The 27,179-nt window shown below is 56.8% G+C and overlaps 1 protein-coding gene across 1 annotated transcript in view; it reads right to left on the bottom strand.

Moving 5' to 3' along the window:
* The window catches only part of ITGA11 (integrin subunit alpha 11), a 61,398-nt gene extending 34,740 nt beyond the window's left edge, over positions 1 to 26,658 (bottom strand). The window contains exons 1-3 of the mRNA XM_068958505.1: positions 26,506 to 26,658; positions 18,949 to 19,060; positions 2,927 to 3,036 (exon numbers count right to left, since the gene is read on the bottom strand). Of these exons, the coding sequence (XP_068814606.1) occupies positions 2,927 to 3,036; positions 18,949 to 19,060; positions 26,506 to 26,557 (274 nt within the window). The 5' untranslated portion in view covers positions 26,558 to 26,658. The remainder of the gene's footprint in view (positions 1 to 2,926; positions 3,037 to 18,948; positions 19,061 to 26,505) is intronic.
* Between the last annotated feature and the right edge of the window lie 521 nt (positions 26,659 to 27,179).

The following is a 27,179-nucleotide window of genomic DNA, read 5'->3' as shown; positions in this document are numbered from 1 at the left end:
GACAACCCTTTATTTTGGTTAATGTTAATATCTTTTAGCTTTAACAAAAACACTCTCACCCATTCATTCCTCCAGCATGGTTTCATTAGGGCGTCAAAACCAGCTCAGCCCGTGGTGGCCAGGCAGCCGCTGGGCTCGCACGTGGCCACATTTGCCAGCTCGTGGCACTATCTGGCTCTCCCCGGCTCCAGGGGTGCCTGAGCTCGCCTGAGGGCTCGCCCAGAGCCTTTGTCATTCTGCATAAGAAGGAAACCGCGGAGGAAGTAATTGGGCAAGTTATGGTAAAACTGGGGGCTTGATTTCTTTGATGGTTTCTGTTTGTGGCCTTGAAGTTCCTTGCTGAGGTTTAAATCGAGAGGATGCTCAACTCCAAATGCAAACCCAGACCCACAGCCCAGAGCTTGAGGGATGTCCGTCCAAACTCAGCGTCCTATGCTGGGTAACGTGGCCCTGGACAAAGCTTCTTCTAAAAGTCCTGAGCTTGAGGAAAGCTCCTTCACAGGTCTCATCTGTGCCTCACAGCAAGCGGTTCAAGGTCATTTCTAACACAGAAGCTTCTTCCCATTTAATTGGAAGGATATCTGCTCATAACCCGTTACCCCCGGGACCTCTCTCAGCCCCGCTTGGTAGGTCTGACCCGTTCCTGTGCGGTGCAGACCCGCAGGCCCAGCCACCCTGGCTCAAGAGCTGCGGGAAGGTGAGGCGGGCTGGCCACCAGCATCTCACTCCATCCCTGTGGCTCAGCCACACACAACCTGCCTTGCCTTGAGCTGGCTTGAACCTACCGTCTGCCTACACATGACAGCAAATCCGGGGGAAAAGGGGGCTCTAGAGCATGTTAGAAATCTACAAGGATCGTGGCTACAGCCATGGATAATTAACCCATGCTGAAGGTACACTTGAGTGCTGTGGGTACCCAGGTGTATTTGTTGGCATCACAGCTCTGCGATGGGAACCGGAATGCTCTCAGCCGTAGCTGGCTCGTGCTGATGTCTCCAGCCTGCTTTGCATGCAAAAGGAAGTGGCAGACCCAGAGGACAGCACGGTTCCATGTCAGCCCCCGCTTCGCTCCACTGTGGTCATCCCTGCTGCACGTTCTCTTGCAGCCTGACATCCCCAGAGGGCAGCTCTGCATCTGGCTTTATTCAAATGGATTGTTCTAACTAGACAAGTTAATTAAAAATAAAAAATAGCATGAGCACATGGAACCGATCTTTTCATTCAAAATTTGTCTCTAATGGAAAAAAAATTGATTTTTAGCAAAATTCAAATTTACACACAGAAGAGATTTCTTTCCTTGAAGAATTTTGATGTTGTCATTAGAAAATAAGAGAAAAATGAAAACTGAATGCTTTCGAACAAAAATAGAGTTGGCTGCCGTTTTTGTCACTTTCAGTCAGAAATATTTTCAATGAGCCAAGGTTCTTCCAGCCTTATCAGCTTTGAAACCCAGAATACTTCAGATTAATAACAAAGGAAAATAAAATGACAACTGCACAGCTGCTCCAGTATAAAAAATCCCAGACTCTTCCCTCAAGCCCAGACAATGGTCCTCAAGATCATGAGAAAGTTCCCGGCTCCTACATTCCCTGCTGCCTTAGGGACCCACCCATCAACGATGTGGGTCTCGGGCTCACTCTCAGCAGTGAAGGGGAATTTTTTGCCCTTGGCGTCCCAGCGCCTTGCACTGCTCTGACTGGGCAAGGTCAGGTCGCAGCATCCCAATATTCTCGTATTGGCACGGTCAGGGCTTGATTAGCCCAAGAGGAGAACGCTGAGAAAGAGGTCTTGGACTTGTGCTGGAGGAATAGCATGATGCTGGCCAAGCTCTCACTAAATAACTCTGAGCTCTGGCACTCGAGACTGTATTTTACAGTCATCCAGCAATGCGGGTGCTGCTGCGATAGGTTATTATGGCTGGGAGCTGGTGGCTGACTTCATGTATTTTTCCCTGTATGTGCATGAGTCTGCACGTCTCCTGATGGTGCTCTAGTGGCTGAATGGCACTTTTGGGCTTTTGCATCCATGATGTTACGCAGGCAGCTTGGGGTTTGGTGGTGACCATGCTTGAGACATTGGTACAGCTCAGATGAGCTCCTCCTACACTTAGGCCTCTGCAGACTAAAAACGCATACAGATTGCGGCAGTATAGAAGAAGTGGACTTCTCCGCCTCTTCGTGAGAAGGGTTGTCCTTCCCAGAGCTGGAGAGGATCTGGCTGTGGACCTCTCCTTCCCTGGCATCTGCTCCTTGTGCCAAAGCAGCATCACGAGGCGATGGCGCTGCACGAAAATTTCTATTACCTGAATACCAAAGCTGCAGGGGCAGGCTTGATACCGGCAGCAAAACCTGTCCCCTCCCAGGAAATTTCCTCTGGGGGACACGTCATTCGAGCATCCCCCAGAAGCGCATACACACACGGGAGTACGCAGCAAGCTGTTTGCTAGTGGGGCTCAGACCTGGGATGTGTCAGCCCAGTTATCCCTGTTCTCACTCAGGCTGCATCGAAGGCGGGTGCCATCCAGAGAAAGAGGGCAAGTGCGAGCTAATCTGGCAAGCGAAGAATTTTATCCACTGACAATTTTGTCCTCATCAATTAATAAACGCAACGATTTATGTTATAATAAATAAATAATAAATAATAATAAATAATGAATAATTTTTGTTTCATCCTGAGTTGCTTGACTTTACGCTAATGTTTCTTGAAGCCTAGCACCAGGAGTTACATGAACACCTGAGTTCATTTCTTATCTAAAAATCCTCCCTAAACCTGCTGTCCTCGTGTTCTGGGAGAGAATTTGGGCAATGTGCCAGGGGGCATTTTTAAAGACCCATAAATAGCCCACTCACCCAGCTGTGTCAAAAAGGCACTGTTCCCTCCCATTCCCCAGCGGCCCCGAGCCCAACGCAGGGTGGGTGCCAGGTACCTAGGTTGAGTTTGGTGCAGTTGCTGTGGGTGTCGCTGTTCACTGGGCACTTGTAGACATCTCCCGTCTTTTGCTGTCCATTGGTTTCGTAGGGGGCTCCCACCACCAGCCTGCAGGAAAGAGGTTTCCGTCAGTACGCAGAGGCTGTTTGTGAGGGCCATGTTTCAGCAAAAAATGAAACCCTATCCCCACAAAGAAGTGGTCAAAATGCTTTTGGTTATGGCTTCTTGTAAGCCACAAAACCCCATTATATCCAACACTAGAAGAGTCAGGAGAGGAAACATGAGGAATTCCTGTTTGAGGGAAACATCTCTGAGCTTTATGTGATCAAACTGGGACTTGGACAAGGCACTTGGCTAGAAACAGCCATGTGAATAAAGGTTTTCTTGGTCACATACTGCTTCCCCAGTGGCACAGAACAACTCAATGACGTATCCTTTCCTTTTCTGAAAACAGGCATAAACCTCTACGCGTATTTATCTATATGCACTTCCACGCATGATGGTGCCATTTCTGATGGCTGCAGGCAGCTGGGGCCGGTCTCCATCCCACCCGTCAGTGGTGGTAACCCACCACTGGAGCCTTGTGGAGAGAAAACATTCTGATGGCTGGAAATGGATGTCTCGGTGGTTCCTGCTAGACATTATTTCTTGTGGCCACAAAGCACCACTTGCTGACCTCACATGCCATGCTGCCCCACGCTTTTGCCTGGAGCCTGGGGAACAACCCCCAGCCAACATCGTGGGGTGACAATGGCGGCCAAAGTTACTTATGGCCCAAGCACTTCCCACATTGCTTATGACATGTTGGAGGGAGTTTCCTCAGTCCGTGACTCGCTGGAAGGGAGAGATGGTTGTTGCTGACACCACGCTCAATGTGAGTAGCCAACAGCCAGTTTGACTCGCCTTTCCCACAACAGCAGGGAGAAATAACGTATGATAAAGCGACTCATTTCTGCTTGGAAGTAACAGGCAGAGCAGAGCCCAACGAATGCCTGCAGCGAGGTCTGCAAAAGCATCCAGCCGTGCTTGGAGGGGCTGAGGTCCCCCAGCCACCTCCAGCCAAGGCCACTGCTCTGTGAGGGTTGAGAACGCAGCTCCATCGCCCAGCCCCGGAAGCCAGGACTGGTGCTGAAGCTGTCAGCATCCTCCTGAGGACACTTTATCGGGCCACGGCGTCCCTGATTTCTGGTGGGGAAAGAGAAACATCACCTCTTGGTGCTGTTGAAGGTATGAACCTTTTAATGCCAGGATGGGCTTGAGGATAGAGATGGTTACAAACCTCACTAGAAAGGAGAAACTTCCTGCCTAGTAACATTGAGAGCAAAAGCAAGGAGCTGTTATAGCGGTGACCAACACTCATACTAGGACCTTTGGGGAATTTTCCCCGTAAGAAAGCTCAAAGAAAGGATTTCCCAGAGTTTCGCTCTGAGCTTGGCCTGTTCACTGATGAGGAGCCCAGAGTGGCACACGAGGACAACCACCGCAGTGGAAGGCAAGGATGTTTGGCATCTATCTGTGCTTTAAAATAAGAGGTTCATCAGCTGATAAATACACATTAAGGAATAGGAATACTCCTATTCAGGGTGCAGGCAATCAGCTAGGCCACTCCCTGCATGTGTCTGGGATGTTGCAAATATTTTTCTCGCTTTTCCTTGTGGACTTGACAAGAATAGCACAAACCAGCAGACCAAAGGGGGAGGAGAGCGGGACCTGAGGAATTCAGCCATTCCTTCCAGGCTAGTTCAAAAATACCCTGAACCACGGATTACCGGCATCTTCTGCTCCTAATATGTTAGCCCAAAACATATCTGCTCTCCTGCATTTTGCTTTCAAAATCCTTCTGGTGAAGGCAAGCTGAAACAACCCTCCACGTCCAGATCTCCAAGTAAACAGAACCTCTTTTGTTCTGCATCACCCCATAAAACAGCTGGAAAAGCAACTGTCCTCAGCACAGATGTTCCCAGTTAGACCAGAAACGGTCATTTTTGTAACACTGCTTCTACAAAGACATTAAACACTAATTCTTTCATTGCATCACTATAAAATGAGATTGCTCACCAATCTAAAATCTCCAAAATCTAAGCAACGCTTAAGGATTTTAATGGAAATACTTCCCCTCTCACAAATTCAGTGCTAATCAGGAGATCAATTAGGATAAAATAGCAACAGTCTGGAACTACTCTCAATAGCATTCAGAAGTTTGGGGCAATCTGGATAACTGCTGCCCCACCAGTGCAAGGAGCTCAGTCGTGTCTCTGCTCTACCTCACTATCGACAGCCGCTTACTCATGCTCAGAGCGGGGCACAGAGTAGATGTGAAATGTATTGAGAGATGGGATGGGCGAGAGAGAAAGTCCTTGGAGATGAAAAGAAATAAAGGTTGAGATACCTCAGAAGATGGGAAAGAGAAATGACCCGACCCATGGAGAGAAAGGGTCTCTCGGTCCTACTTCATATCACAGAATCACAGAAGGGTTGAGCTTGGAAGGGACCTCTGGGGATCATCTAGTCCAACCTCCCTGCTCAAGCAGGGTCCTCTAGAGCACGTATCCGTTTTTCATTGTACTCCTCAGGAATTCCCCATGAACAACAGCACGTATCCTCATTTTTTATTCTTCATCCCCCAAGAAGAATCAGGCTTTAATGGAAACTTCCCAGAGCAGCTCCACCTTGACGGCACAAATACCAGGAGATCTGAACATCACCTGGGGCTATCGGAGCCACACCAAGTACTGCAGCGTTGCGTGGGCTCCTCTCTGTCTTCCTCCAGCAGTAGAGTCCCAGCTAGGCCACTCCACTCAATACTAACGCTCACCAGCCCTAAACAGGAGCGCTCATTAGGTCAAAGCAAGTCTTTAAAATCTGAGACTGCAAAACAACACATTCCACCAATTCCCCAGCCCTACGTCAGAGCTCAAAGCTAAAAGCAAGCCCAAATATTTATAGACGCTGCCATAAATGCAAAGGGGTTGCGAAGCTAATGAAAACAGAATTCTTGTCTCCCAAAGACAATGGCATTGTTTTCCCTTTTGGGTTAAATTTAAATGATTAATTAGCTGAAGTTGTCGAATTCTCATGGAAACTTGGCAGTGAAGGAAAAAGGCTTTTTCAGCTGTTTGAAAGGTGACTGCACCGTTGCAGGAGCCATGCAGATGTTCACCAGAGTTCAAGAGCTGCTCAGAGACACTGGCCTACTCGCTAACTCACAGGTTGGTTACAAGTCTCTCCTATTTTTGTGGTTTCTAAGCTGTGGTTTAAATGTTTCTCTAAAGAAAGGGCCCTTCCCGAACCACCACAACAAATGCTTGGGAGAGGCCGGCCAGCCACAGCACCCACCACCGACTTTGCATCGCCCTGGCTCACGCCCCGCACTCTCCTGGGACGGTTACTGCCTCCGACGGGGCCCGAGCCTAAGCAAGCAAAGCTCTCTGCAAAGACTGGAGGGGCAGTCACCGTTTGGCTAATAAATGAAGCTTTAAAAGAAAATAAGAACCAAACGAGCCTTCTCTCCCCCCTTCCTTCTCATGCACTCCTTCTGGGGAAAACAAAAGCAAAAAAGGAATTAAATGGGAAAAGCGCAGACTGCTCAGAGCAACATGTCTGAGGACATATTTTTAACTTTTATCCTGGAAAAAACTTGAAAACCAAGATTTTAGTGGAAACATTCTAGGACTATCTGTGCTGCGTCTGAAGTAAGGAAAGCGGAAATTCAATTGCTACTTTGCAAGCCATCCGGACATTTTAGGCCAGGCTCTATCCCACTTTATGATGTCCCGCACAAGCCGCCGTCTGGAGCGTCGGTGCGGGTAACTGCAGGACGTTTCACATCAGACAGCAAAACGATGCGTCAGATTCGGTTCCCTCTTTTTACGTTCTTTTAAATGATTTCATGTGAACATTGACAGAGTGCACAGTGCCCTGCTGCTGGCGTTTTAGGGCAACATTATATCTAAAACGTTCAATTATTGCCATGTTTAGAGCAATTGTAGGTAACAGCTACTTGGTACTGATTGAATCACCGTTTTTGGTTGTTTTTTTTTTTTTCCCCCCACGGTGCTAAAACATTATCTGACCAACTCCTGTGTATCATAGACATCATTTTCTCCCAACTGTGCCTGCATTGAGCTCAGTGAACTATGTTTGGCTGGAGCACATCTGGGAAGTCGTCGCCGGGAGAGCCGGAGTGCTGCCGCCCCAGGAGGGCTGCGACCGAGCCGGTCCCGCACCGTCCCCAAGGCACCCGTCCGTAGCGGATGCTGATAATTTGCTGTGCGCATCGCTGATGCCACGTAGTACTCCCTTAAAACAGTCTGCTGTGCCACCAAGCCAAATTTTACAGAGGGCCTTAACCCTGCAGAGTACCTTCCATCACTTGAACAGATCGTTTCCTTCTGGGCTGCACCTGTATTGAAAGGTTTTTCAAAGAAAAGGTGAATATTGACTAATAGTCCTGCCTTTTTTTCACCGTTGGCGCTAGAAGTTTTGCCCCATTGCTTTCTAAAGCGAAGCCGTTGCTCCTAAAGACGTTGCTGTCCTGCTCGGACGATCTTGGGTATTACCCCGATGGTTTTGCCTCTTTCATAAACGTTCTTTATTTCCTGACTTTTAATTTCTGCCAAATGTCCTTATATAGTATTAGCTTTCAAGTCATGCTTCCCTCCTATTTGTAGCACCCATCACCCTGTCGCGAGCTCTGGCAGCCCGCAGGCTTGCCCATCCGGCCTCTCCGCTCCCGCCTGCCAAGCTCTCCTTCGACAGCGGCCAGGCGCCACTTCGTCTTCCGGACGCAGAGGTTCGGGGGATCCGTTTCTCGTGACCGCTCGGCCTTTCTCTCGGAGGTCAGAACAAGAGCTTCTGGTGCTCGAATGCACAAAACCGGACGTTTTACAACGTCCTCCCGGAGGAAGGCAGCGCCTCGCGCCCGCTGGCGTCTCCCATCGCCCCCGTTTCGCCCGTGGGAACGGTCCGGACGTCGGCCGGCGACGGCGCTTTCCTGAAGTTTGCACCCGGTCGCTTCCCGATCTCGTAGGGAGCAACGCCCGGAATCACAGGCTCCCTCCGTGCATCGCAGAGGACTTGCGAAGCTCATTGGGAGTCCCAAGGCGTTTCGATTAAAGGGAAAGAAATCAGGGAAAGAAGGTACGTCTGGCTGGCGACGCTGGCACGCGAGGAGCGGGGAGGAGCGGAGCAGCAGCGGTGCTTTCCACAGGATTTTTCGATCAGCGGAACACTTAATCTCCGGCAGGACAACATCACTTGTAGCTAATTCGGTCAGGATGGAACTGGACGAAGAAGCGACGGAGGAGGTTCAGGAAAGGGAGAGTTCAGCTGCGGAAAACTTTAAGTGGGTTTGTGGCTCTTCGGGCAGAATATGACAGCGGAACGGACTCTGAAATGTGGTTTTTTTTTTTTTTTTTTGCTATGACTATTTTTTCACGGCGACGAGCGAGGCGACGGAGCCGTCGCCTTACAGGGATTGCATCCGGCTGCCGGCGCGGCGGGACGCACACGGAGCGACGCCGGGCCCGGAGCGCGCGTGGCGTCCCTCGCTAGTCACAGAAATAGGAGCGAACCAAAGCCGAACCTCGGGAGTAAGGCGGCGTTGTCAAACAAACCCCAGGGCTTTCCCTTCGGGAGCCCGCCATTCGAGGTCGCTCAGCCGCGCCGATTCCAGGCGGCTTTGGGACTGCCCGGATGCCCTCTCCGGCACGCAGCGCCGGCCTCCCCGAGCACCGACCCATCGATGGCCGGCTTCTTCCCGAGCCCGGCGCCCGGCCGAGCCGCGCCGCCCGCGGGCGTCCACCCGGGAAGGGGGGCCGGGGAGGCACCCGGGGCCGCCGGCGCACCGGAGCCTCCAGCCGGGCAGGGGGCGAACGAAGGCACCCGTTCGACGGCCCCGGTCAGACGCTTTGGCGCGCAGCCCAGCCGTCGCCCCCCGGGAGAGGGGGGGCTGCAGACAGCTCCCGCCTGAGCCCGACAGCGTAGCACAGCGAAGCCGAGCGCGACGCAAACCGCAGCGGGAGGTTTAATCCAGCCGAGGAAGCAAGGCCGGGGTTTGCAGCTGGGAGCTGGAGGAAGAGGATGATCACGGCGCGGGAAGGCATTCGCGCTGTCTGCACGGGGCTCCCGGCCTCCCTCGGCTAGGGACATCGTCCCGGGCTCTGCCAGCCGGGAGAGGACAACGCGGAGCCGAGGTCCCGAGCTGCTGCCCAGCAGCAGGGGCGCTGGTCCGGCGGGGGCGCCGGGGCCAACGAAGCCCTTACGGAGGACGCGCGCAGGGCGCGCATCGGGATGCACGCATCGGGATGCACGCATCGGGATCTCAAGGGAAGCCTTCGGCGCCCGGCTCGGGGCCGAGCGCTGCTGGCGAAGCGGCCAGGGCTCCTTCGGCGGCGCGCGCGGGCACCTCGACGCCGTTCGCGAGGCTGCGTTGTCCCTAGAGGGACTTGCAAGCCACCGCTCGGACGAACCGTTCCCCGCGGAGCCGCCGAGTCGCTTCCAAGTTTCCCTGTTGCCTATATCGGAACGAGTTCGATCCGTAAGCGGGCGCCCGCTCTGCGGGGCGGCGCGCGGGGGACCCGGCAGCAGCCCGTCCTTCCGTCTTTCCCAAGCACAAGCAACCGCGCTTGCCTTTCTTCAGGGCTGATCCGTGTTTTGCCGGTCGAATAGCAAACCCTTCTCCTTGCAAAACGAAGCACGAGCGGGGCCGTCCCCAGGGACGGGAGGCGTCACCCCTCGCTCCCGCCGGCGCGAGCCATCTCCAGCCACGGCTGTTTTAAGCGAGCACAGACGTAACGGGAAGCAGCAAGGGCCGCCGCGGGCGACGACCCGCAGGGACGTGGGACGCTTGGGCTGCTTCGACCGGGGCCGGGCGCCGCTCCGGCGGCTTCGAGCCGTGATTAAAGGGCAGAGCGTGTCGAGCGGGTGCCGGGCGAACCAGCCTCTCCGAAGAGCGGCACCAGCTCCATCGGCGAGGTTTGGTGGGAGCTGGCGACGTCCTGGAGAGGACGTCGAGGAGCCCTCGAGCCTCCGCCTCGTCCCGGCGTTTGCAGCACCCCTTTCGCAGCAAGCCGCGAGTTCTCCTGCGGCGATCAAACCGCCATCGCAGTAAGCACAATTACTGGAGTTCTCCTTAAAATAGCATATGACGGGCGCGCTGCAAAACATGTCTCAGGAACTCGCAGAATATTGTGGTCAGCAATAATGATACTCTCCTACTTTTCCTGGTGTAATTTTTTCCCTTGTACTTAGGGATATTGTAATGAAGAGGTGTTTACAGGCGAGGCCTTTCAGCGAGGTTTCCACCGCGGCGTCGGGAGCCCCGGCGCTGCCGGCGTCAGGCAGCCCCTTCGCAGCCGGGACCTCGGGGCTCGCGCCGTTCCCACCTTCCTTCTGGGGGTTCTCAGAGCAAACCCTGCTCTGCGATTCCAGTTCTCCCCGGCTGCCTCTCGCTTTCCGAAATCATCCGTTTGAGCAGCAGCGCGCTCAAACGCTGGGATGCTGCGGAGCGCGGTGCTCCGTCCGGCTGCCCTGCGGCGCCCGAGTGCAGGGACTGCGCTCCAGACCCTGCATGAGGCTGTGATTGCAAAGGCCCTTCTGCGGCTGAGCTGCAGGGGACGGGAAGGAGCGGGACGCCCTTTCTCCCTGCAGATCCCTGGACGGGAGCCCGGGGATGCTTTGCAGGGCGCGTGCGAGGCGGAGGCAGGACGCGGTTTCGGGACACCTCTAACCTCCAACCGCGGGAGGATCGCCGGGATGCTGATGCTGTGCTGTAACGAGGATGCTTTGAAAACCACTAAGACAATGTTCATCTGTGTGCTGAGGACCCAGCAGTGGAGGACGATGGGCCTCCGAGACGAGGTGATGGCCGATCCGGGCGGCAACCCCAGCTCCCGCCGCTGCCCGCCTCGCGCAGCCCCTCCGTCTCCTCCGTTTCTTTCCAAAAATCCTGGTGCACCTTAGCACGGGGACGCACAGAGTGGCATCAGAGCAAGCAGGCGCGAGTCAGGGAACGCTGCTTTTGTTCTGCTGGTTCAGAAACCCCGGGGGAAACCCTTGGCATTGGGGCAGAGGAAACGCTCAGGCCCTCGGGGGCCGGCGAGCCTTGGAGGTGACGCGCAGAGATGGTGCAGCAGCCGGGCAGCGCCTCTGCCCACCCGGCCAGACCTTCCCTGGCACCTCCGCATGCAGCTGCGCTGAGCCAGGAGCCGGTGCACGCATGCCGCGTCCATCGGGGAGAGCCCTGGCCGCTGCCTGGACCTGCTGGCCGGCCGGGCAAGTGACCCAGGAGCATCCCCGCAGGGCCAGGAACCGCTCCGAGGAGCTGCTCTCCCTGCCGGGGCCAGTGCGAGGCACCGAGCACAGCCTGCCCAGCCGGCAGCGAAGGCTGAGCCGCACCGAGAGGCGGCTCTCCTGCAAGGACAACGCGGGACCGGGTCTATTCTTCTGATTAGGCCAAACACTTTCCAAAAAATAAATAAATAAGGGATACAAGCACGCAACAGATGCAGACCGGCTCCAGAGTTTGTGACAGAATGGCACTGATTTGCACCAAAGGATGCTCAGGAACGGGAAGTCTGTGGGTGCTCCGTGGTGCCCCCGGGCAGGCGTGAGGCGGGGGCAGCCCCGGAGAACCCGGGTGCTCGCGACAAAGCTGCTGGGTTTCCAGCTAGATCCTGTTTACGTGACCCAAGGATTTTACCCACGCCGCGCACAGCCACGAGCCGCTGCTCCTGCTGTCGGGAAGCGTGGACGGGCGGGTGCTCCCTGCGAGGCGAGCGCCGACGCAGGACACCCCGAACGTGCGATGGGAGAAGGGAAGGGGTGAGGCGGGCTGCACCCCGTGGCCCCGGCGCGGCGGGAGCAGACGTTACCCCCGCGCCGGAGGAATGCTTCGCAGCTATGTACCCTTTCACCAAAATAACCCGCGCGCTCGGGAGCTGGCCAAACCACAGGAGAGCTGCAGCCAAGAAAGCCTCTCGCAGTAGTAGGGAAATAGCAAACCCTTTAACTGTTTTTCCAGATCAGCACAATTACAGCTTCAAATCCTCCGAGCAGATTTTCCTCCCTCCTTGGGTTACGCTCAGACTGAAAACGTCATGTCTGCGCCGGCAGCGGCCGCGGGGGTCACAGCTACCCTCGCCCGCGGCGGTCCGGGGCCGAATCCTGCGCTGGGGCTTTGCATGCTGCAAAGGGGCCGGGGCAGGGCGAGACGCCAGCACGGGGCCGGAGGGAGAGGGCAGCTCGGGACCATCCGTCACCCCGAGTCCTGACCCGGCGCAGCCCGGCCGGGGTGATGCCGCCTCGCCGGGAGCACGGCACCAGCACCCGAGCCAGCTCGGGAATGCGTTATTTATTATTTTTATGGTTTCTGAAGGCTAATAGATGTTTATTTCCAGGGCCTTCCTTCCACAGCTCGTTCTTCCCAAGCTTTAGTTTTTTGCATAGCTGAAAATTTTCAGTCCCCAGACACAAACTGGTGCGGGGTAAAGAGCGCTCGCAGACTGGGGCAGCGATCCTGGTGCTTGCTGCGCGGAGCATCACGTACACAGCGAATCATGTATGGGGTGCATCGCCTATGGGGTGCATCGCATACAGGGCCTCCTGCCGCTGCAGCACCTGCCCCCCACAGCCCCATATACATTTTCCATTCCTACACGTTTCCTTTGGAGGAGGGCAGGGAACAGGCCATCGTTTAGGTGGTGATGCAAAGCCGAGAGCCGCAGCTAGCACGCCCCGCTGGGAACGCCGGCTCGTGCACGGTGCCCACCTAGGACCGAGGGCAGGACCCCAGCTCGCGATCCGCCAAGGGCGGGGGGTCACCCTCTGGAGCAGCCACTGTGGCCGCTTTCCCCCACGACGCAGCGCATTTCTGCGTGCATCCAGCTCCTGCTCCGGAGCAGCAAGACCTCGATGATGGTGAGCAAACAAGAGACGCAGCCAGGAGAGGAAGGTGAAAGAGGGAGAGAGCTTCTTCCCTTTTCACCCCAATCTCGGACCTTTAAGAACGTTTCCCCCCCCCCCACACACACACTCCCAACTCAAATTTAGGTTACATGCAATGCAAACACCCACGTGCTGTGTAAGGGTCACGGGGCTCTGCCAGCCCCCCGGGGCAGAGGAGCACCCCGATTTGAGGGGTGTGCCCCATGTGCCTTTGGAGAAAGGCTCTACATGCTTGACCATACTTATTTTGCCCTAAGAAATCCATCTACAGCAACAAGCCACTCTGGACTCGTGCAATTCACACCTAAAATACCCCAAAACACTGCATGGACCAAAACGTGACTTGGGGCAGAGGAGCAGCTCCAGGCCGAGACACCCCTTCGGGATAACAATGCAGTTGCCTCTGCCCTTAAAATAACTCCATCTCCTTTAACCAAAACCTCTGTCTGGCCACTTTATCCCATGTGCAGATGCCTGGGAAGCTCTGATTTCCCAACAAGCTTCACGTTCCCCCCCGGCACCAGGTATTTTGGGACATTCAGACCTCAGCGCCCTGAGGTCCCAGTGCCCTGCCTGTGCTGGGAGCGCTCTGGGGCAGAGCATCCCCTGAGTTACTGCTGCTGTACAAAGCTACGATGCTCGTTGGTGTGGCTTTCGTTACCATTTTTTCCATACACATATTTAGAGAAAGCTTAGATTGCACCACCAACTTAATGAGAAAGGGAGAGGAAGCGTTGAGAGAGAGGCCCGAGAGTCACCCTCTGCTCTGGGAGGCAGCGAACAGAGAACGCGACCCCGCGAATCGATGGGCTTTTAGAGCTGAATGCATATCCCAGTGTTTTTCCCCTGGAGTTTAATCATCTGAATTCTTTCCTCCCAGATTTTCCACTATCAGGGCTGCAGTTACAGCCCCCATGTGCAAACTGTCTGGCTCCCTCTGCTAAAGGTTAGAAAAGGGAAAATAGTTGCCACTAAGCATATACCTACCAAATATTACGCGTGAGTTTGTGTACATGCACACACACAAGAATATGCCTATATAGATATGTATATTTCTTTGAAATCCTTCTAAAACCGCCTATGCTGGCCAAAAGTAGCATTAAAAGACTCAGACTTGAGCCCGGGTGCCAAAGTACTCAGATTCCACATTTGGTACTTGGCAGCTGAGTTTCCTCCTGTTGTTATAACGATCGCTCCTATACGGGCTACGTTGCTGAGATAACCATTTAGCTTCTTGGAGCTCCTTTGCTCTTCGGTGGATTTTGCTGGAAGTTTCAGGGCTGATATTCAAGGATAACTTTCTTGGCTTCTGCCTTACTAGCAAACCGTGATTTCATCTCATCGTTTGCCTTTCTTCGGCCTCGGCCAGCTCCCGAGCCCATGGCCCCGGCTGACGCGCTGCACAGTCACTATCATGTGGCAGAGCCGCTCTCCCCGTACGGCCCTTGGGTTTATGCTACAGGCGTTTTGTTTGTTCAGGCGTTTATCCTTTAGCCAAAGTGAGTCATGGTGGCTTTTTTTTTTTTTAAAAAACATGTACATGCATTTTAATAGACATTTTATACCATATAATTGCCTGTATGAATGCATAGTGTATTTATATACCTACATCACTTATTTTATAGAGAGAACCTCCTCTTTTTTCAGGAACAGACATGCGGAGGAACAGACAGAAGAGAAAACTACTGCAAAGTGTGGGTTGACGTTGGCAGGGGAGACCCGAGAAGGGCCAAAATGAGCCAGATTTTGCCTTCAAACCCAGCGTCCTGCCGCAGGAAGGAGGCAAAAAATCCTCCCTCCGCCGCTTCCCCGGGGAAACCAGACCCTCGCCAACCGCGGCAGCAGCCCAAAGGCAGGCAATAAGAGCATCTCTACAAACAGCATCTCTAGCTAAGCTGCCGTTGCTGCAGCCCGCAGCCCCAAAAGGCTTCCCGCCACCCGCAGCGACGTGCCCACCCGTGGGCACGCATCGCTGGAGGAGCGCTCCGGCACCGAGCGCCTTGCAGCCGTGCACCCGGCCGCCGAGCTGCTGGAGGTTGGTGCTTGCACGTGCTATTCCCTTTGGGTTGTGCTGCTCCCTTCCAAGGGGAAATATTCAGCACTTTCAGGATGAAAATTTTTTCCCCCCCCACAAGAGTCTCCGAAAGCAAAGGTGGGTGGGAACGCGAAGGCAGAGACGCTTCATTCCTGTTCCTTATCTGCTTTGGGGAACCGCAATCTCTAAAGAGAGTTTGCTGGGCTTCGCTCTGACCCATCAGATGCCTCTTTGTGGAAGCCAAGTCTCTCGCCGGGCCCAGTTCAAATACCGTCACATTTTTGGGGATTTTGGACCAATTCCTAGTACAAAATACTGCACAGCAGAGACCAGTGCAAAAGGAAAACTAGCCTGCGCTGCGGTGCCAGACGGGCAGCCCCGGAGAGCGCGGTCCCCGTCACACCGTCGTCTTGCAGGTGTGCACACCGCCGGTCTGCTCCGAAACCAGCCTGACCCACACGCCCCAACCCACAGCTCCCTGCATCAGTCATCTGTATGCAGCGGAGCCCAGGTGAGCGATGCCGGCACCGGGCTGAGCCGATAGTCCCCTGGAAGCGAAGCCCGCGACGCTCAGCTAGGCTCTGTGCGCTTTCGTGGCTGCAGCAGCCGACTGCTCACAGCCTCCTGCTGAGCCCCCCTTGGGTGCATGAGGAGGCTTCAGTTTGGGTTCCCGCATTAAGCCTACCAAATCTGAACGGCTAAGCTCATGAACTTAGACTAGCAGAGCCTGTCCAAGACTCCGAGTGTCCTGACACGATCAGCTAAGCAATTAATCCTGGGTTGTCACAGCAATCGGCTCCAGGATCTCACTGCCAGCCACGTGTCGGCTTCGCCCCCGGGAAGGGACGTTCGCGCCCCCAGCGTCTTGCTCAAACCACCTCAGCTTGGCAGCACAACCAGACCGTCCCCTGTGCAGGAGGAGCTGAGATAGACCCTCAAGGTGTGACAGCACCCCAGCACGAGCTGAGCTGCCCCAACTGCTCCAGCCCACGCAGCTGCAAACACAAAGCTATGCGGGTCATGGACCAGCACCGCACGGAGATCCCTGCTGCAGCTCCTGCCCGCTGGGCACAAAGCAATGGGGCTGCACTGGAAACTGCGTGTTTCCGGGAGTTTGCACCCATGCCTGGCTGTGGACTTGAAGGTTCAAGTGAAACTGTGACATTTCCATCCAACACTAAAGCAGCTCTCTTGCCAGTAAAGCAACAGTCCCTCGGTTCAAGGGACTGTCATCGTGAGTAGTCCCCGTCAGCTCTGCCTATGCCTTGGGCAGGAGAAATAGCAGGAATTCACGTTATTTGTGCAAATCTGGAACTATTGACAGCAGTGTTTACTCCTGGCTTCCTTGCCTTTGGCCACAAGCAGTTGTGTTCTCAGGCTACCCAAAACTCCCCCCTCCCCCCCCAAAAAAAGCATTTTTCAGGGTAAATATCCATGTTCTCAAGCAAAGAAGGGGCAGAGGTTTCTCTTCTGCACCAGGAGTGAATGGCTCCTGGCTATTAAACGTGAGCTGCCCAAGCAGGGAACCGTCACGTAACTTGGGTCCATAGCCAGCAAGAACAGAAAGGATCCCAGGAGGCACCTAGTCCGTGTCACTGCCCAGGCAGCAACAGCTCTGCGGAAAGGTTTCCCGATGATGTTTGTGGACCTGCACATGGATGCACCCCGGTGAGGACATCCCCTGACACCCAGAAGCGGCCACGGTGCCTAGAAACCCCCTGGCTGAGAATCGCTCCCGGCAAGACGCCTGCATGCGCGGGCAGCGGTGAATCAGAGGGAGGATCTGCTGACAGCACCGTTCAGAGCAAACCGCCCAAAATGTCCCCGAAACCCCTAATTGCAGGGCATTTGGCTAGCGTGGTTATTCTTCTCCCCTGCTCAGTTTTAAATGCCTGAGTCACAGGGAAGTGGGGTAACAGTTTGTGTTGACTTAGCAGGTTCTCCCTGAGCCACGAGGGTTTTAGCGTTTCACTTATCAGTTGGTAGCAAACTGAAGCAGCCGGCAGCACCCTAACTTCTGCACACATGCTTGTTCGCGCTGGCTTTCTGCGGGCTGCAAGCGGCTTTGTGCCGCATGTGAGCTCTTGAACTGAGGGACTGGCACAGGGACATGAGGGTTTGGACCTCCGAGGAGAAACCTCAAGGATGAGCCCCATAGGGTTGTCTCCTGCAGCTTGCACACAGCAAGGCCTAAAGCAAAGCAAGAGAGAGAGACCCGGCTGCCAAAAATCCCTGCTCAGGACCTGCCCTGCAATGGGGCCAAGGCGGCCACCCCTGCTCCCGGGAGCGCAGAGCTCGGGGCGGCCAGGAGCCGCGTGGGGAAAGGGTGCACGGCTGCCCTCCTTCCCACGAGACACAGGACCCCGCAGGAAAGCGCAGCATCATCCCACCATACAACCCTTCAGGAATACTGACCTCTGTCCCTGCTGGGCAGTGGAGGGAAACCACGACCAAGAACTGGGAACAGCAGTGCATATTTAATTGCTAAAAAACTCACCAGGGTCATTGCCGAGAGCGCTAGATCCCTTATCACCTCCTTAGCCCCAGTCCAGTGCTCTGGACGCTCGCAGATGCAGCATTACCATCGCTGTTTATAACAGCCCCCCTGCCCGCACTGCTACCAGCGGCTCCATCCATAATTAACTCAATACATGGTACAATTTGGAAAAAAACGTGCAGTGCCCATGGCCTTACAGCACCCGGGGCACAGAGCCAGCAGAAACGCTCACGCGGGCTGCAGGGCAGCGTGCCTGGGCGGATAACTCCAACGCGGTGTCAGAGAGAAGGGAAACGGGGACTAGGGATGCTCGGTGGTGGTGACAAGAGCTGGGGAACCCGAGGTTACATCCAGCCCTCTCCAGCAGCCACCCCGCACCCCTGCGGCTCGCACTGAGCTATCGGCTGAGCACGAGGGCGGCAGGACAGGCTCTGCTTCTTTTCAATCTCAGAGGTATCGGTCTGCATTCAGTGTTTACTTGCTGCTTTAAACCTGGCTGTCGTGCCACCCTGGGCAGGTTGTTGAGCTCTGCAACTGCCGGGAGTTTCATGTGCTTTTGAGCTGCCCTCATCGCTGTAGTATCTGGATGGACTCCGGAGCACATTAAGTGTCTCCTCCGGCATCTGCCGAGCAGCCACTTAGCACCGGCTCCTCTCCTTTCCCAGCTGCAGATAGTCCCTGGCTAGGGCAAAACTTCTGTCGTGAAACCCAAAACCTGAGTAGAATTCATCCAAGTTTCATCTTGCGTTAGTGACAAATGCAGGCCAGTTTGATCACTTCTGCAGACCTCAGCTCTTCAGTGGAAACTGTATGAAAAGGAATGGCCTTCACCCAAAAGTCAAATGGGTTTCCACTGAGTTTTGGAGTTGGAACAACCCCAGGGAACTGGGAACCTGCCGAAGTGAAATCGAATCCCAGCTCCCAGCACCTGCCCCAGCCCAGCTGTACACACCGGAAGGCTGGTATGGTGCAAAACCACCAGCAGCATCAGGCTCATCTGCCACTGAGAACCCTGGGGGGAAAAAGGCATTTTCCATGGCAGAAGTGTCACAACAGGTTATCTCCACCTGCTGCCAGGGGGCCCTCTTGTCCCTGGGTCCCACAACACCCTGCTGTCTGGATGCAAAAACCAGCCAAAAAGCCCTCTGCACCTCCCTAACAGCCCCATTTCACAGACACAGGAACCCTGACTGAGGCTCACCCTGCCAAGCCCAGCACACAGCACTCCAGCACTGCCCCTTCCTTCCCCTCCATGCACATACAACTGGCACACATTAAATACACTATTAACCCTCATTTAGAGTTCCTCTTTTTGACAGGAGGAGATTTCTTTTCTCATCTGGTACAAACCCACATCCCATGGCCTGGCCTGGGCTTGGTACCAGCATCACCCAGAGCAGAACTTTGATTTCCTTCAGCACAGGGAGCACAAGCACAGCCCACCCCACACCAGTGGCAGGACAGAGCAGAAGGAAAGACTGGGCATTTTGCACAGGTTGTTTTAGACCTCCCTCCTCTTCAGACCAGCACCAAGCTCACTTACCATTTCTTCCCCCCAATGTCATGCTGCTGCACTGTGTAGCCAAAATATGCCTCCTTAGAGCCAGCTATGATTTTGGGCCTCTTGGTGTCAATATTGAAGGCATCACTGAACCCTGGGGAGAGAAAAAAAAGGGGACTCCATCAGTCAAGGTGCCACACCAGCAGGAGCACACCGCAGGGAAGAGAGCAGAGGAGACCCAGGTAAAGAGCAAGGCACTTGCACAAGCCCAGCTGCACCTCCACAGCCAGCCCAGGAGAAGAGGAGCCCAAGCCTCATCTCACCTGCAGCACCCAACACCACCCCAAAGAGCACCCCCAGGGAGCCGCTGGTTTTAAGCTGGGTCATTTCAGGTTTAGAGGCCACAGCTGCACAGGCACCGGGGAGGACTCTTCCTTCTTCCCCAGCCCACCTGTGGCCTGCAAGGAGGTTTCATCCTTCAGGTGCTGACGTGCTCCTAGGGAGCGCTGCGGTGGCGCCAGCCATCTCTACCAAAGCAAAAACACGCTTCTGTTTTATGAAAAAAAATACTTTATTTCCTCTAGGCCATTGCAATGGCCATTGCCAACGGAGGCAGCTGCTGCTGGGCCTCTACGGTTGCTCCGGGGGCGAGGGAGCCCTCCCCGCACCGATCCCCCGGCCGGGCCACGTGGGACCCGCGGGACCACGGTGATGTCCTGAGCCAGCATCTGTGCGAGCGGTGCAGCCCTTGCAAGGGGACAGGGAAAGTCCCAGGCAGGACCGTGCTGTCTCCCGCAGCCCGGGGGCACCCACGCCAGCACCCCACGGGTCGCCTGCGGCACCCTCCTCGCCCACCTCCTGCAAACCACAAACGCTGCGCCGGCAGCAGGAACTCAGCAGCTTCCACCGAAATTTCCACCGACCACCCCAGAAAGTCACGGCCGAAGCGCGGGCGGCCCCGCGTGAATGGCATCCTGTGGTGGTGGAAGTTAATGAGAACAGTCAGTTCTCTGTGCGCTATAGGGTTTTCTTTAGGGACGCGTCTTGTCGCTGCATCCCGGAACGTGAACGGCGGGGAAGAGGCTGCCAGTGGGACGCGGAGATTTCGCGCTGCTCCTTGCAGGCGCAGAGCCGCCGCAGAGGAGCCCTGCAGCGCTGCTGCCATCCAGCGCAGGAATTTTAACGGCCCCAAACGAGCGGGTGACGCCGGGTTTTACCTGCGCCGTGCTGCAGCGCCCGTGCCCTCGGTCCCCGTCAGCAGCAGGCGTAGGCAATTCTGGCCGTCTCCCCCACATAAAGAGACTTTTTTGTAACTTTGAAAGCCAGGGGCCTGGGCTAAGCGCTATCTTTTTGCAGCTCTCCGTGTGGTTTTCTGGGTGAAGGCGCGGGCAGACGCGTACACGCGCTGAACGTGGGGCGAGGAGGGCAGCGTTGCTTGGAAAAGCGGCAGGAGAAACACCAGCCAGGAGGAGCTGCTCGTGCCGGCTTTGCCCGCTCTGCCTGCAGCCTTCCCCTGGGAGCCCCAGGGAAGCAAGGCTAAAGCAAGAGCCCTGGGCTGCGGCATCACGGCTGATTTGGCCCAGAGGAGCCCAACGCCCACAGCAGCAGCACGCCTGGCTGGATGCACCTGCAGGAGCAATTCTTATGCCATGGAGCAAATCTCGGTGGTCTATGGGGGATAAAGCTGGCCATTTCTCTCTCTTTCCTTGCTTTCCTTATCTGAGCTCCTCTGGCTGCAAGGATCTAGGCTGGTGCCAGGCTGTCCCCCCGGGAGTTTTGGTGTTTCCCAGCTCCCTGAAGACCTGTTGGAAAGCGATGCTGAGCATGAGCCTGGCAGCCAGCCCCTCACTGAACTCACTCGCCGGTCGTGCTCCTAATGCTCCCACCGTAGACGTGTCTGGGGAGCTGCACCAAGGTTATTTTCCCAGCTTCTCCGATGGAAAAGCTGCCAGGGCTGGGAGACCACCCTACGGAAAGAGGGTTTACGCACACCGTGGGGCTCAGATGCAGATACTGGCCTGGAATATTCCGGTGCATGCCCTTATGCACCCGCCGGCTTAGCATCGCATCCAAACCCTCCGCGCACGTACGTACGGCACCCCTTCCTTCTTTACAAGATAATTTTCCCCTCGGGTCTCCTGAAGTTCAGATGTGCGTGGTCCAAGTCCCAGGCAAGCAGGGAATGCGCAGGAGACTCCGAGGAATAAGGGGAAGTAGATGCGATAGCCGGGATGTCCCTGCTTTTTGTTTGCCCGCGGGCAGCGAGTAGCTGCTGGATTTCTCATTCTGTTATAAATAGAAGGTTTTGGCACCGTCAGGAAAGGCGGCTGGAAGAGCAAAAGAACGCTCCGAGGGATCGCGTTTGGTATTTATAAGGGATTGTCACCAGGAGAAGCGGGGAATGTCGCTTCCCAGGCAAAAAATTCAAGACGGAAAGTTGTTTTTATAGGCAGGAATGTTGGGAATAGATGTGATTTTTTGCCGTCACAGTAACAAACCTGCAATGCTGGCTTCCTAAGCCGAGAAACTCAGCGTCTCGCCAAGGCGGGCTGAGGTACCGACCTGTAACATCCTGCAAAGAGACATTCTAGAAAGCAGGAAAAAAAAAAGGAGACGCGGGGGATCAGATCCAGCATATTTTGCAGTAGATTGACCTTATTTAACATTAAAAGGCATATTAAAACGGCTTCAACTTAACGATTACCCAATAGGGAAATTAAGGTCTTGTTACCAAGACTGGTCATCAAAGGACATCACAAAGAAAGGGGATGAGCGGGGAAAGGCCACGGAGCTGGGACGCCGCGGGGCGGTGACACATCCAGCTGCCACTTGCTACCGTGCCGCTCCACCGTCTTCCACGAAAAGCTGAATTACTCCCGGTTTGCAGGGGAATGAGCCGAAGAGCAGGGGGCTCCTGCCCACGGATGCAGGCGGCGGGAACCCCAAAGCTGCCCAAGGCATTTCTGGGGGGAACCGAGCGGGCAGGCCCCTGCTCGAGGATCCGCCTGCAGGGGGGTGTTTTGGGAGGCAGCGCTTACCGCGATGGAAGGGGAACCCGCAGGCTGCAGCCCCCTCCCGGCTTATTCCCACCTCCCGTCCGAAACCCGCTCAAGAGCGTTGTCTTTGATTTTTAACGTGTTCTGCAAAAACACCGTTTATTTTCTTTGCTAAATGGCTTCAGTGTTTTCCACGAGTTCTAAGTCACGTAAAATTGTAAGCTTCATCTCGAGGAAAAAATATTCGCAGCACCGCCGGGCAAGCTGCGGTCTCAGGTCACGCCGAGGGAGCGCCCCGGCTTTCCAAGGGTGCGGAGCCAGGGTCAGAGAGGCTACACGGACTTTGCCTCTGGGTTCGTGGCGCTTGCGCTCAGCAGCGTGTCTCTGCTTTCACCTTTTCCCGGGCTCCCGGGAAAGCCCCCCGGCACGCGCTCCGGCTTGGCTGCCCCCCCTCCAAAACCGAAATGGCACAGCTGTGAAAGAGCCAGACTAGCCTGCAAATCGGGGCGGTTTGGTTACATTTCACTAGTGCTGGGGATGGGGGTGGGGAAAGAAAAAAACAGAAAGGCAATGAAAACAAAGTCATTTCAGGTCTTTTTCCCTCGGTTTCTATGCTGCCTCCGCGTCTCAAGCCCTGAGAGCCGTCGCTGCTTGTTTGACGCTCACGCAAACAGCCTGTTGCCCGAACCTGGCCCAAACCTGGGGGTTTTGGCCCCAGACATGAGCCCCCGGCTGTCGGCTCGGGACCCCGGCCGTCCCGGCCGCCCTGGCCGTCCCGCGAAGGTGAGCAAGGCGCGCGCCGCGTGCAGGAGGGGGAAAGTCCGGCAAAACCCCGCCGGGGCGCGAGCGGGCGCCGCCGTCCTGCGGCCGGGGGGGACCGGGCTGCTCTGTGCACCTTCGAGGGGCTGCAGCGGGGCCACGGCCGTTGGAAACGCAGAGCGAGCGGGAAGGAAGCTGGAAACAACGGATGGCAAAGTGCGGGGAATGCACACACAGCAGGGCAGGGATTTCGGAAAGCAGACAGATGGGGGTGCATTCGAGGCAGGAAGAAAAATCTGAGAGTATTTAAACTGGATTAAATTAATCAGAGCCTTCTGAAAGGTTGTCAGGGAGATTTAGCAACCCCAAGAACCAAGGCCCATTTTCTTGTCAGGAGTGACATCACGGTCATAAATAAGTGACCAAAACCCACATGTTTTGCTTGCGATCCTGCCAAGGCAGGAAGCCTCAAATATCTCCTTTCGGAACTGGAGCTTTTGTCGGGTCCAAACTTTTGATTCGTGTCAGGTCAAATATTGAAAAGAAAGAAAGACACATTTGGGAAACAATACTGGGAATGAAAGCCACCTCTCCTGCCAAAAGAATAAAAATAAGCTCTCGGCGCAGGGGTGCTGAGGCCAGGCGGCCGGAGCTGCCGGAGGGGGATGCTGCCGGCGCTCTGCCGGTGCCTCCCTCGCCTCGCCCGGGTGAGGGGCTTCGCCGAACCGCGGCGCTGGAACCGGCGCTGCCCTCAGGCCTCTGCCCCCCTCCGCCTGGGGAGACGAGCCCCGGGCGGGAGAGCCGGGTGAGAGGCGCTGCAATACGTGCCGCAGTCTGCCCAGAGCCGCCCTGCAGCATCCTGGCCTCGGGCAGCCGGGGCAAGGAGGGCACCTGCCTCGCTCGCCTTGCCAGCCGCCTCTGCTGCCTCCCTCCGGCCGCAGCTGGCGTCGGGGCCCCCCGGGAAAGGCGGCCGAGCTCGCGTGCCGGGGAGACCTGCGCCGCTGGCTTGCCCTGCAGCGGAGCTTTAGCGCGCGATCGTTGCCTCTGAGCCTCGGCAACCTAAGGAGAATCGAGCTGGATGGTGGAGATGGTGGAAGATTTATTTATGTATTTGTTTGTTTTGGATGGGGGGGGAAAAAAAAACGCTGTTCTGCAAAACTAAACTGCTTTGCCAGCCTTGGGGGCAGAATTTCTCAAGGGAGGAAGAGCAGATGTGCAGCCTGGCGCTCGGGGCCTCCAGGCGCAGGTTGAAGGCTGCGTAAAGCGCAGAGGAACTCGGATCCGGATCCGCACCACCCGGCCTGGCCTGACTGTGGCCGTGTCGGGCCCGTTCCCCCTTGGAAACCCGAGGACAGCATCCTGCGCGTGCAACGGGAGCAGCTGCGCGTCAAACGGCACGATCCGGCACTTCAAAACGCACCGTGCTGCTCTCGCTCCCGTTTCCTTTCTCATCGCTCCAGCCCGCATGCGAGGAGCATCCTCTGCTGCGGGGCGGCACGCGCACGGAGCCGGCGCTGCCTCGGCAAGCTTGCCCGTCGCGCCGACCCCGCGGCGTCCCCTGCACGGCACCGAGCACTAGCACCACTGCTGGCGCTGTGCTCCGGTGGGTATAGCGTGGCCCCACGTTGCAAAGTCCCTGCCACCGCGGGGACTTCGGTGGCATCGGATGCTCCTCTGGAACCCATCTGTGATGCACATTTTTTTTCTTTTTTTCTTTTGGAGGACTGAAATGTGTGGCTTAACTGGAAAGCCTTTGAGCTTCATATAGGGTATGCGGGCAAAAGCTAGCGGGCCCCGAGAGGGAGCGGGTCAGACCAGATGTTCCTGTGCCTCCCTCTAGCTTTAACTTCCACCAAACACCCTTTGTACAATGAAATGCTGAAAACACCAAATTCCTCTCCAGGTCGCTATCGCAAAGCCTGCGTTTGTCATCAGGCATTAGGAAACACTGGTTTCTGGTCACTGATCCAGCTGCAGATAGAAAACCAGGGAATACCGAAGCTGACTGTGCCATCAGTCATCGCGAGCCCGCGTTCTGCAGCGTTCTTGGTTACCCACAAAATCTTCAGCAAACAGCCCCAGAGCGCCAGCTACAGAAGCACCTTGTGCTCGCACAACTGCAGCTTTCTGTCCCCGAAAAGCCAGGGAGAAGCTGTTTTGTTGCTTGTAGAGCTTGGGACCACGTTTAAGAGCATTCGGGAACGCATGCAAAGGACGGTAGCGGGAAGGGGTGGCTGCAGCGCTCTCGCGGCTGCTTTACCAGGGCAGGCGCAGAGAGGGGCATGTGCGGCGGGTCGGGGTGACGGGGACGCGGAGGTGCCGCTGGCGGAGCCCGTCCTGCCGCGGCTGCCAGGGCAGCCCCTGCCGAGCCGGCAGCCGGCCTGGGCAAGGGGGGAAGTAAAAGGGAGATCGGCTGCGTGCCCATGTCGAGACGGAGCGTGCCCCAAGCTGGTGCTGCAGCGCGGAGCAAACGCACCAACAAGTTTGGTGCATTTGCCTGAACGCCCCCAAAATCGGCGCTGAGCTGGCGGTGGCCAGCAGGAGGGGTCTGCAGAGGGGTCCCTGCACCGGCCAGAGGAGCGCAGTGGCTGTCGCAGCCTCCTGGCTAGCTGGGGGTCCGAGGGTGGCTGCGGATGGCCGTGTCCCGCCGGCCGAGGCGAGGCGAGGGTCCGCACAGCCCGGCCCCGCTGCCCAGGCTCGGCCCCGCGCCAAGCCTGGCGCCAGACCACCCTCTCTGGAAACCCCGAGCAACCCAGAAAATCAAAGGGGCGATTCGAAACAACGAAAGCAGCCGAATCTCAGCATCTCCTCCCGGGATGCCCCGGAAGCGGCCCCGCTCCCCGCTGCGGGCAGGGGACCCGAAAGCCCACGTCAGCACGGCTCGGCGGCGAGTCGCAGCAGCCCGATGCTCCGGCTGGGACCGGCGAGCGCGCCCCCGCCGCCGCCGCTCGCCCCCCGCCGCCGCCGCCGCTCCGCCGCGAGGCCCCGACACATGTTCCCCATTAAGCAAAGAAAGGCAACTGCGCCGCAGCTCGCCCTGAACTATCAAGCAGCAGCAGCGCAATGAGAAAGCGCAAAGTTGGGGAGTGGGGGGGGACGGACGGATGGCGGGAGGAGGAAAAACCCACCCCACAACCAAACTGGCGTGTTTTTCCCTTACGATGCTTAGAGAAACGTTGGCAGCGGCGAAAGCGTGCCAGGGCTGCGGGCTCCGCGTCCTCCGCCCCGCCGCTCCGCAGCCCGGCTGCCTGCCCGAGGAAGGACGTCCAGCACAATCGCGGCACCACCGGCGGCGGCTGGGGACCCTCTTCCGCCTGCTACCGAGCTCCGAGTGGCAGGCAAGTGGCCAAGGATAAGGAGCGCGGTGGCCCCCGCCGCCGCCCCCCCCGGCCCCCCCAGCGCGGCGCTCGCGGCGCGCACGGAGCCAGATGTGCGGAAAGGCTGCGAGCTGGCGGCCCAAAGCGAAACGTGTGTGTGTGTGTGTCCCTGCCGCGCCGCCTCCCCCGTCCCACATCCCAGCGCCGGGAGCTTATTTAACCCCAAGCGCTTTTCTCTGGCGTGCCGAAGAAGGACAGGCTACCTGGGGGGTCGCAAAATGAGCTCTGCCTAAAACCTTCCGCTGCCCCCCCGCCCCCCCCGGCCACTTCGACGCTTAGGAGAAACGCTCGGCAGCCGCCCGGTGCGGCCGCAGCCCGGACGAGGGAGGGCGGCTTTCCTCCTCCCGTGGCCCCGTCAAAGCCTTGCATCCCTTTCAGCCCCCCTCGGCCCCCCTCGGAAGAGCCCAGCTGCCCCCTGCGCCCCCGCAGGGACCCTTCGCTCGCCGCCCGCCGGCCTCGGCGCTTACCTGGCAGCAGGCAGAGAGCCCAGGCGACGGCGAGCCCGCGGCGGGGGTCCATGGGCCCCGACCATCCGCCGGAGGCACCGAGCCAGACTGGTAGCCTCGCTCGGAAAAAAACCCTTTCCCTGCTCCCCAGCCCTTCCCGGCTCCCTGACAGAAGCCGACGGTGGGGAGGGAGTGGGAGGGACGAGCGGAGCGTGTAGGAGGTACAGCACGAGGGGACGGGAGGGAGGCCAGGCTCTGCCCCGGCACCCTTTCGGGAAAAGCCCCGCGGGACAGCTAACGGCGAAGAAGCTGGAGGAAAACACCAGCAAGCATTTTTTTTCCCCGCTGTTGGGGACTCCCCGGATCGTTTCCGGCCGTTCCCGCGGCCCCACCGCTCCTCTGGCAGCCGCCGGCTGTGATTTGGGGGCCGGTGACCTCCAAGCTGCATTAACCAGCTGGGAGCGTCTGCGGCCCGGCAAAGTCCCCTCCGTCCCCGTCTTGCCCCGGCTGGGACATCTTGCTCTGGAGGAGCCGCCCGCGAGGCGGGTTCCCACGGGAACTCGGCACTTTTGGGTCGGGATGCTGCCGCTGGCTCGCGCGGGAGCTGCATCCCGGTCGGCGGACCTGGGCCTCGAGCAGGTTTACAGCACCTCTGAACTTTGCTTGCTACCACGTTAGCGGAGTCAACCTGCGCC

This window comes from Struthio camelus, chromosome 12 (genome assembly GCF_040807025.1).
Source record: "Struthio camelus isolate bStrCam1 chromosome 12, bStrCam1.hap1, whole genome shotgun sequence".
Taxonomy (NCBI): domain Eukaryota; kingdom Metazoa; phylum Chordata; class Aves; order Struthioniformes; family Struthionidae; genus Struthio; species Struthio camelus.
This window is presented reverse-complemented; position numbering and strand designations above follow the sequence as displayed.